General features: G+C 45.5%; 1 protein-coding gene across 2 annotated transcripts in view; it reads left to right on the top strand.

Moving 5' to 3' along the window:
* The window catches only part of megf11 (multiple EGF-like-domains 11), a 258,619-nt gene that overhangs the window by 207,307 nt on the left and 39,042 nt on the right, over window positions 1-12,270 (top strand). For both annotated transcript variants that reach the window (XM_055155759.1, XM_055155758.1), the window contains exons 13-14: window positions 806-952; window positions 5,904-6,038. In XM_055155759.1, the coding sequence (XP_055011734.1) occupies window positions 806-952; window positions 5,904-6,038 (282 nt within the window). The remainder of the gene's footprint in view (window positions 1-805; window positions 953-5,903; window positions 6,039-12,270) is intronic.

Below are 12,270 nucleotides of genomic sequence, written 5' to 3'. Positions count from 1 at the left end.
GTGTGATGGTTGTTCTGCTTTTGGAGCCACAGTTTCTCTCGGTGGAACTAAGAGCAGAAACAGGTTTTGCAAGAAAAAAATAAGTTGCAAATGTGTGTGATTGTGTGTTTGATGTGTGGTGTGTGTGATTGTGTGTTTGATGTGTGGTGTGTGACTGTTTGGTTGTTGTGTGTTTGTGCGTTTGGTAAATATCAGACACACTGTGAGTTTAGGCAGCAGATTCAGATTCACTTCATGTGTGCATTTAAACGCACATTTATTGAAAAGCAGAGACACACACACGAGTTTGAGCTCCTCAGTGAGTTTGTTGTTGTGTGTGTTGTGTGTGAGTGTGTGTGTGAGTGTGTGTGTTGTGTGTGTGTGTGTGTGTGTGTGTGTGTGTGTGTGCTGTTGTGTGTGTGTGTGTGTGTGTGTGTGTGTGTGTGTGTGTGTGTGTGTGTGTGTGTGTGTGTGTGTGTGTGTGTGTGTGTGTGTGTGTGTGTGTGTGTGTGTGTGTGTGTGTGTGTGTGTGTGTGTGTGTGTGTGTGTGTGTGTGTGTGTGTGTGTGTGTGTGTGTGTGTGTGTGTGTGTGTGTGTTTGTGCCGAGCGTGATCCTGCTGATCCTGGAGATGTGCTGAGCTCAGACTCAGATGAAGCCTGCTCAGATGTGTTTCTCCAGATGGCCTCTTCTTAGACGAAGTCCCGGTCTGATCCGAGTCTCCGGGGCCTCTCGTGTTCTTAGAGGAAGTCCCGGTCTGATCCCGGTCTCGGGGGCCCGTCACATGTGTGTGTAGATGACGTGTGTGTGTTTGTGTTGTGCCCGCAGGCATCCACTGTGACAGCGTTTGCCCGCAGGGCTTCTGGGGGCCCAACTGCTCCATGAGCTGCTCCTGTCAGAACGGAGGCTCCTGCTCCCCCGAGGACGGGACCTGTGTGTGCGCCCCTGGATACAGAGGCACGTCCTGCAAGAGGAGTGAGTACAACACACTACACGTACTACACAGTACTACACAGTACTACACAGTACTACACAGTACTACACTGTACTACACTGTACTACACAGTACTACAGTACTACACAGTACTACACAGTACTACACTGTACTACACAGTACTACACTGTACTACACTGTACTACACACTGTACTACACGTACTACATACTACAGTACTACACAGTACTACACTGTACTACACAGTACTACACAGTACTACACAGTACTACACAGTACTACACAGTACTACACAGTACTACACTGTACTACACAGTACTACACAGTACTACACAGTACTACACAGTACTACTACTACAGTACACTGTACTACACACTACACAGTACTACACAGTACTACACAGTACTACACTGTACTACACTGTACTACACAGTACTACACAGTACTACACTGTACTACACAGTACTACACAGTACTACACTGTACTACACATTACTACACAGTACTACACAGTACTACAGTACTACACAGTACTACACTGTACTACAGTACTACACAGTACTACTACAGTACTACACTGTACTACACTGTACTACACTGTACTACACAGTACTGTACTACACACAGTACTACACTGTACTACACTGTACTTACTACACTGTACTACACAGTACTACACAGTACTGTACAGTACTACACTGTACTACACTGTACTACACAGTACTACACTGTACTACACAGTACTACACAGTACTACACAGTACTACACAGTACTGTACTACACTGTACTACACTGTACTACACTGTACTACACAGTACTACACAGTACTACACTGTACTACACTGTACTACACTGTACTACACAGTACTACACTGTACTACACAGTACTACACTGTACTACACTGTACTACACTGTACTACACTGTACTACACAGTACTACACTGTACTACACTGTACTACACTGTACTACACTGTACTACACAGTACTACACTGTACTACACAGTACTACACAGTACTACACAGTACTACACAGTACTACACAGTACTACACTGTACTACACTGTACTACACTGTACTACACAGTACTACACTGTAGTACTACACGTACTACACTGTACTACACTGTACTACACAGTACTACACAGTACTACACTGTACTACACTGTACTACACTGTACTACACAGTACTACACAGTACTACACAGTACTACACTGTACTACACTGTACTACACTGTACTACACAGTACTACACTGTACTACACACTAGTACACACTGTACTAGTACAGTACACTACACTGTACTACACTGTACTACACAGTACTACACAGTACTACACTGTACTACACTGTACTACACACTGTACTACACAGTACTACAACTGTACTACACTGTACTACACTGTACTACACAGTACTACAGTACTACACTGTACTACACTGTACTACACGTACTACACTGTACTACTACACACGTACTACACTGTACTACACTGTACTACAACAGTACTACAGTACTACACTGTACACACTGTACTACACAGTACTACACAGTACTCACAGTACTACACAGTACTACACGTTACTACACTGTACTACACTGTACTACACAGTTAGTACTACACAGTGTAGTACTACACAGTGTACTACACAGTACTACACTGTACTACTGTACTACACAGTACACACAGTACTACAGGTACTACTACACAGTACTGAGACTACAGTACAGATACTCTGTACTAGTACTGTACTACACACTACAGTACTACACAGTACTACAGAACAGTACTACACAGTACACAGGTACACAGTACTACACAGTACTACCACACAGTACACTGTACACACACACAGTACACACAGTACACACAGTACTACAGACAGTACACACACACAGTACTACACAGTACTACACTGTACTACACAGTACTACACAGTACTACACTGTACTACACAGTACTGTACAGTACTACACAGTACTACACAGTAGCTCAGGTCAGAGTCTCAGACAGAGCAGTGCCTCCAGTTGCGTCACACCTCACACAGAATGTTGACCTGAGCTGTAAAGTCTGAGCAGACAGAAGTTGAGTCTGGAGTCGTCCTGCTGCTCTGACCTTCGTCTGGAGAAGGTCTGGAGGACACAGACTCTCCTCTGAGGGTCTGAACCTCTTCATCAGCAGCTCCAATCACCACAGACACACACACACACACACACACACACACCACACACACAGGACACACACACACACACACACACACCACGGACCCCACACAGGACACACACACACACACACACACACACACACACACACACACACCCCACAGGACACACACACACACACACACACACACACACACACACACACACACACACACACACACACACACCACACACACGACACACACACACACACCACACACACACCACACACACACACACACACACACACACACACACACCACACCACAGACACACACACACACACACACACACACACACACACACACAGGACACACACACACACACACACACACAGACACACACACACACACACACACACACACACACACACACACACAGGACACACACACACACACACACACACACACACACACACACACACACCACACACACACACACACACACGACACACACACACACACACACAGGACACACACACACACACCACACACACACACGACACACACACACACACACACACACACACACACACACACACACACACCACCACAGACACACACACACACACACACACACACACACACACACACACGGACCCCCACAGGACACACACACACACACACACACACACACACACACACACACACGGACCCACCACAGGACACACACACACACACACACACACACACACACACGGACCCCCACAGGACACACACACACACACACACACACACACAGGACACACACACACACACACACACACACACACACCTTTGTCTTCGTGTCAGAAATAGTATGACACATGAACAGGGTCACTTCTCATGTGTCATGTGACCTGGATTTGTTCAGTTTTATCATTATTATTATATTTATTGTTGTTATTATGAAATTAGTGTCAGTGATGAATTATTTTTGGCCATTTAACATTTTCAAGTGAATAACAAACAAATTCACAAAAAATATTTTTAAAGTTTGTGTCATGTGGTGCCCCCACATGGAAAATCCAGCTGTTACGACCCCCACAAGGTGAGTCCCAACATATTTAAAAAGGACACAGGAGTCAAAATGTAGCTCTTTAATTTCTTTTATTTATCGCTTGTTCTTAATTAATTAATTTATTTTTAAGTTTTTAAAGAAATTTTAAAAACCCTCCCGTGCCCAAAAAAAATAATGAAAAGTAATAAACAGAAAGGTGGACCTGGCGAGTCGGACAAACAGAACAAAAAGGTGCGACACCGGGTCGACCCCGTACAGGGCCGCACCTGTAACTCAAACAAGAAAAAACCCCAAACCAACCTGAACCCAAAAGAAACGCGAAAACAGGACAGACGCTCAGATCAAAACAAAAGGCTAACGGCTACAACAACAGGCTACATGGAGCCACTCCTGCACCTGGCTGACAGGGGCGAGGCCGCTGACAGGGGCGAGGCCGCTGACAGGGGCGAGGCCGCTGACAGGGGCGAGGCCACTGACAGGGGCGAGGCTGACAGGGGCGAGGCCACTGACAGGGCACGTGCACGGAAACTGGAGCGCGCCAGGTGAGCAGGTCTGGGCGGAGCAAGGCACAGAAAGTGGAGTGGAGGAGCAGAGAGCGAGTGTCACGGGCAAACAGCCGCACTTCTAGGCTCCGCAGTCACACAAAAACAAACCATAAACCAAAACTACGCAAAAAGGACCAATCACAACTTCCTACAAAAGGAAACAAAAACAACTAATAATCCAAATCAAGGTGCCCGCGCGTAAACACCGACCACGCACACAGTCACCACATCGTCTGCTCCTCAGACCCCGACACACAGTGGTGCACACACAGACGGACTGACAACCTGTGTGTTCTGGAAAAGTCCAGAACAACTGACCAAGGGACCGATCGGAGCAAAGCGCGGCCCCCTCAATTTTTTTTATGTCGGCCAATTTATGGAGGAAAGTCCACAGATGTTCACACAGATGTTCACACAGACGTTCACACAGACGTTCACACAGATGTTCACACAGACGTTCACACAGACGTTCACACAGACGTTCACACAGATGTTCACACAGACGTTCACACAGATGTTCACACAGATGTTCACACAGATGTTCACACAGATGTTCACACAGACGTTCACACAGATGTTCACACAGACGTTCACACAGATGTTCACACAGATGTTGATCGCAGGTGTGAGTTCAGTTTGTTCAAAAGTGTCTCAGGTGAAACGCGGCGTCGCTTTAAATACGACACAAACACTGAACCTTTTAACCTGCGTCTTCTTTGTTTGTATTTGCTCGTCACCGTCACCTGCTCGTCTCCATGGAGATGTCATTGCTTTGCCTGAAATGTTCCTCAGTGTTTCTTACGTGTCGTCAAGGCTTTTTTTTAACCCTCCAGGTGTGTATAAAGCAACACTGTGGAACATCCTGTCAGAGCCCTAATCTCCTCGGACACCAATCAGACGGTGGACTTCCCTCGTACAAAGCTCCTCGGTTCATCTTTATGTAAAAATCCTCAGGTCTAAGTGAATAATTCATCTGATTTGTCTGGGGAAGTTGCAGTTGTGTGACGTTGATGAATGTTGGGCTCTTCCCGGCGTCCGCGTCCACTCGTGGCTCCGTAATGAAGACGAGCCGGTCTCTGTTCCGCTCGCGCTGATGTCTCTTCCGCTTCTCCTCCGCGGTCGTCCGGGCTTTGATCAGCGCTCGTCTCACTGTCGTCGTCCGCGGCCTCTGTTCTTCCGGAGTGTGACGGGGTTGTGTGTTTTGTGTGTTTTGTGTTTTGTAGTCTGCTCCCCGGGGTTTTACGGGCACCGCTGCAGTCAGTCGTGTCCCCAGTGCGTCCACAGCACCGGCGCCTGTCACCACGTCACCGGACACTGCGACTGTCTCTCCGGCTTCACTGGGTCACTGTGCAATCAAGGCAAGTCCACAGAGACACGCAGACCCCCCCTCCCCCCCCCCCACAGACAGACACACACAGGCATGCAAAAAAAAACTCCCCGCAGACACGCACACAGATCCCCCCCCCAGAGACACTCACAGAGACCCGCAGGCCCCCAGAGACTTCCAGACACTCCCAAGGACTCAAACAGAGACCCACAGACTCCCACAGACACGCAGACCCCCCCAGAGACCCACAGAGAGACTCCCACAGACTCCTAGAGACACCAACAGACCCCAGAGACACTCACAGAGACTCTCCCAGACCCCCACAGACCCCCACAGACCCCTAGAGACTCCACAGACTCCCACACAGACACAGACCCCACAGACCCCACAGACCCACAGACTCCACAGACACCCACAGACCCCACAGACACCCCCACAGACACCTCCACAGAGACTCCACAGACACCCACAGACTCTCACAGACTCCCACAGACTCCCACAGACTCCCCACAGACCCCACAGACACAGACACACCACAGACTCCCACAGACCCCACAGAGACTCCACAGACCCACACAGACTCCCACAGACTCCCACAGACTTCCACAGACACCCCCACAGACACCCACAGACACCTCCCACAGAGACTCCCACAGACACCCCACAGACTCTCCCACAGACTCCCACAGACTCCCCACAGACTCCCACAGACTCCCACAGACTCCCACAGACTCCCACAGACAGACCCCCACAGACTCCCACAGACTCCCACAGACACAGACCCCCACAGACCCCCACAGACACCCCACAGACACCCACCCCCACAGACACCCACAGACACCCACAGACACCCACAGACACCCCCACAGACTCCCACAGACTCCCACAGACTCCCACAGACCCCCAGAGAATCACAGACCCCAGACCCACACATCTCCAGTTCCCCCTGTGTCACTCTGCTCCTTCAGTCTGAATCTCCATCATTACACTGGATTTTCTGTCATGTTTTGTAATTTTTTTATTTCTTGGGGCGGAAATTTGAGCCGACGTCACAACATTCTAACCATATTTACATGATGTTTTTTTAATTCTGATTTAACTGTTTTGAGTTAAAATCTTCTCTTGTTGTTTCCATGTAAATAATCAATGTTGAATTGTTGTTTGGTGTTAAACTGGTGAAATGTTTTTTATTTACTGTGTGTGAGCGTCTGGGGGGGAGGTTCTGATTGGACAGAAACACCAACAGATTTACGTCTTTGTGAAGAAAACACAAACTTCAGCTGCTCCCGTCTTTTCTGTCGTCTGGGTTTGTGGTTCCTTTTTGGACCCGCAGTGGTTCTGATGATCATTGGAGAATCGTCTCATCACACTTTCCGTCTGTCGCTGAGGAGGAGAAGGAGGAAGAAGACAAAAGCTCAGCCCACATCCCACATCCCGCTCACAAATCCAAAGAGACGTGGACCAAAGTCCCGAGACACGACTGGACCAGGACCAGGACCAGGACTGGACCAGGACCAGGACCAGGACCAGGACCAGGACCAGGACCAGGACCAGGAGGACGACATGAGGAGCCTGAAGCACCAGCAGCATTTGAACAACAACAAACCACAAACAGGATCCAGGAAACAAACTCAGTCACATTTAACATCACAACAAAACAAACTCTTCACTGTTCAGATTCAACCACAATAAACATTTTCGTTAAGAACTAAGTGTTTACATGAACTTTTTAAAGCAGAATTCATTTTTATTCAGAATTAAAACTCTCATGTGGCAAGTGTTAAAAGTTTAAAGGTCCTAAATTTGACTAAACTGATTCCTGTGGCGTTTTAATCCATGTTCTGCTGTTCCTGGTCACACAGAGCTGGAGTTGTGTTTGTTTTAGGAAAAAATTAAAAATATTAAATGCATTAATCGCATGAGTTTGAGTGCGATTAATTACGATTAATCGCATGCTATACACAAAACCAAATAATGAATTAAAAAGTAGAGTATAGCTGCACTTTTATTGGAAATGTAAATGAAAGAGTCAAACATTTGTTGTGCAAACAGAGTTTCTTTCAGAGTTGAACCTCAGAGTCTTCGAGGTTTTCTGGAGGCTCAAGAAAAAATATTGAATGAATTTTGTACTACTAATATATTTTTTCAATATTTTTATGCAGTGAGTAATAAACACGACACTAGTAATAATTTCTAGATCAGTGTTATAAACTTGGACTGATATTTCTTGGGAAACAAAGAGTTAATATAATTAGAATGGAAATGGACCAATCACAGTTTTTCTTCCAGTTGTATCTGGGTAAATCAGTGACTGAGTTCTGGGTGGGATCAGATCACCAAATCTTCTGGGCCTTTGTGAAAACCCTGTGGTAGTGTTATTTAAGCAAGACCACAGCGACGAAAACTGCACTGGACACACCTCGATTTGTCTGCAGAAGCTCAGAGTCGAGTCAGAGTCGAGTCAGAGTCGAGTCAGAGTCTCTCAGCTCGCGGCGGCTCACGGAGTCTCACACATGTCGCATCTCACATGGTCAGAAAAAAGTGAAAAAAGTGTAAGGAAAAGACGTCAAACTTTAAGAAACGCTCACGGTGGACTTTTTCAAAATAAAGTCCATTGAGCAACAAACATTTACAATAAAATAAATGAATAAATAATAAAAACTGCGTTAACGGCGTTAGAATAATTGTCGGCGATAATTAATTCATTAGCAAAATGAACGCGTTAACGCTCGGCCCAAGTTTGTTTCATTCACAAATGTTTGAGTAACTTTTTATTATTAATCTGTCTACATCTGCAAACCTTCAAATGTTCTGCTCCACCTCGTGATGTCATGAGGTGGTAGTTTTCAAGTTCAACAACTACAGTTCAGTTCATTTTTATTCTGAACTCATGCTCCGTTTTTAAAACCGACGAGGACGACGACAACACAAACAGTCAAAGTTTATGTTGGAGCGCAGTCGTTCTTTTGTTTTTCTGACCTTAAATTCTCACAGTCGTGTTTTAATTCAGTGTCTGTAATTATTTGTCTGGTGAAAATACATGAACCAAACTGACAAAAAAATAAATAAATGAGGAAAATGGTAATTAAGAACGGGTCGGCGTGCGGGTGCTTCTGCCGCCGCTGAGCTCTGCCCTCGCACAAGAATAATAATAATACAGTTTATTTAGATTTCACTGGACTCGGCTTCATTAAAACCTCGTTCAATTCAGGGAATAAAGATAAAAACACACGGAGAGGAACAACTTGGACAGACGGACGCTGTTCGGAATAAAAATGTTTTCAGAGAATTTGTTGAATCTTCGCTGACACTGGACTTCACCCCAGAGGCTCCAGCGCCGCCACAGGGACGGGGAGGGCATCTGGAGTAAAAAAAGAAGAAAATCTACTGTATTTTTCAGACTATAAAACTAGGGGTGTCAAATTATCACGTTAATTGCGATTAATTAATTACAGTCATATTTAGCACGTTATGTTTTTAATCGCGTTAATCTCATTTTTAATTTCTAACTTTACTGTTTCTGTGCGAGTTGTTTTATTATAAAATCTGTTTTTATGTGTTGGGACAATAACACACACAAAAACACATTTATTTATTTTTTTATTTCGGTAATTCCACTTATTGCCGGAAACCCACACAAAACGCTCGCAGTAAGAGCGAAGTAAACGTCATGTTCACGTTGGCGGCGTCAGTCGCACGATGGACGAAGACGAAGAGCCAGAAGAACAGAGTCAACAGTGAACAGAGAAAAACACTAACCTGAACTAACCTGAACTAACACCAGGACTAAACCAGGACTAAACCAGGACTAAACCAGGACTAAACCAGGACTAAACCAGGACTAAACCAGGACTAAACCAGGACTAAACCAGGACTAAACCAGAACTAACAGGACTAACTAACACCAGGACTAAACCAGGACTAAACCAGGACTAAACCTAAACCAGAACTAAACCAGGACTAAACCAGGACTAACCAGGACTAAAACTAAACCAGGACTAAACCAGGACTAAACCAGGACTAAACCAGGACTAAACCAGAAAACACCAGGAATAAACCGGGACTAAAACCAGGACTAAACCAGTGCTTTTAGAGATAATTTTCGTGGACCGGCAGCGTACGGGAGAACCGGTGCACGCGGCATATCGAAGAAGGCGGGGCGCGGTTCACGCGACATGGTTTAGTCCTGGTTTTAGTTATGATTTAGTTCTGGTTTAGTCCTGGTTTTAGTTATGATTTAGTTCTGGTTTAGTGCTGGTTTAATCTTGGTTTAGTTCTGGTTTGGAGCTGGTTTTATTTCTGTTTTAGAGGCGCGGCGTACGAGGGGGGGGGGGCTCTAACGGACACAGACACACTTTATCTCCCATCTTTGACGCTTTAAAAATCCTGAATCTGACGTTTTGCTCCACATTTCACAAATAATAATCACACAGTTTGGACTTGGAGTGAAACTAGAAGAGCAGAGTCTGAACTTTGAACACGCGAGAGTCTCAGAGCGTCGGAGTCTCAGTCCCGTCAGACTTCGGTCTTCGGTTTCCGCGCTCTGGTCCAGGCGTCCACGATCCATTGCTCCGACAGTCCATCATGCGGTGCGGCTTCGTAGTTTAACGAAGTCGTACTAAAACATTTTGACAGATTTTTGAGCGGCGTGTGCCACAGAAAATCAGTTCGAGGTCAGTAACACAACCAGAATGAAACCATAAGGCACTGGATTATGAGGAGCACTGACGACTTCTGAGAAAATAAAAGGATTTGAAGTGCAACTTATCGTCCGAAGAATACAGTCGATTATTTTGAGTCAATAATCAGAACTAAACCACTTGAAGAGTTTGAATAATGATCCGAGGCCCGTCCACGTTCAGAACTCGGAGCCGTATGCAAATGTTCTGTGGACTTTACTTCTAATGATCCACAATCAGGTTCCTTTAAATCCCCGAGACTCGGCGGGGGGCGTTTGAATTCTGCTTCAAACTCCGAGCTGCGTCCAACAAATAAAAGTTTAATGGGTTTGTAGAAGGAACAGAAGAAGAAACAGGAGGAGGAAGAGCAGAAGTGAGCGAAGGGGGGGGGGGGGCGGCTCGTTTGCTCGTTTGTGTGGCGAGCGATGACCACAGGGGGCAGCAGAGGCCGGGGGGGGGCAGCAGAGGCGAGGGGGGGCGCCGTGGTGAGGGAGCACGGGGTCACGCGGAGGTCAAGGTTCACTCCTGGACCTGTAATAAGATAATAAGAACATAAGAACATCCCCCTCTGCCCCCGTGTGAGACAGACTAGTGGACGCTCCAGGTACTGCAGCTCCGACCCAGAAACTCCAACTCCCACAGAACACAGAGGGTGAGTGCAGCTGACCTCTGACCTCTGACCTCTGACCACAGATCACAGTGTATTTACGTGAATTCAAACTGCCTGGAGTTTTCACATCACTTTGCTTTGCTCAGTCCTGATGTAAATATGAAAGAACAAAACACAATACAGAACAGTTTGGAACAAAATACAAAACCATTTGTGTTTTGATTAAACCAACAATTAGTTTGAACTTTATGCAAAATAAAATAAATGCAAAGTGCTGCTGGGTAATACTAATAAGTGAAATAAAATATTCTCAAATAAGCAACAAATGTATGAAATAATATTAAATAAAATAAATGTCATGTAAAGTTTTTAAAAAGTGAAGTGCAGCATGAACAGTTCAAGCCTGAACTTTTACTCAAGCTTCTGATTTCTGACCAGAAAAAAAAAAACGTGTCCACAGATTCTGCAGTGAGATCAGATCTGCTGCAGGAACAGCGTCTCAGAGGATGAAAATGAAAATGTGAACAATACAGAATGGGGAAAAAAAGAAAAAAGAAAAAAAAAAAAAGAAAGAAAAGTTTTGGGGTTAAAATTATATTTTGTTTGCATAATATGTAATTTATTTTTTGCTATATTTAAATATTTGTTAAGTTCCGTGATCAATGTACAGAAGCAAACACATACATTTAAACTACGTCATGAACAGAGGTGGGTTCTGTTAATCCAGATCTCTGGGTCAGATCACTGCCCCTGATGTCCTGCAGCTACACAGGACTGATAATCAGGTGGTATGAACCACCTTCACACAAAAATATATAACATCAATTATGAATATGCAAATGATACGTTGATCAGGTTCACTCCCTGGAGCCGCTCCGTTTATGGGAATGACCGGATCTATTCAGGTTTGGTGCCAGGACGTCCCCACGTCAGCTGCTCTGTACAGAATGTCCTTAAAAAGACACAACCTAAAG

This window comes from Boleophthalmus pectinirostris, unplaced genomic scaffold (assembly GCF_026225935.1).
Source record: "Boleophthalmus pectinirostris isolate CB_2022bp ecotype Guang Dong unplaced genomic scaffold, ASM2622593v1 HiC_scaffold_2, whole genome shotgun sequence".
Lineage (NCBI taxonomy): Eukaryota > Metazoa > Chordata > Actinopteri > Gobiiformes > Gobiidae > Boleophthalmus > Boleophthalmus pectinirostris.
Note: the sequence above shows the minus strand (reverse complement) of the source record. Positions and strands in the feature narration are given on the sequence as shown.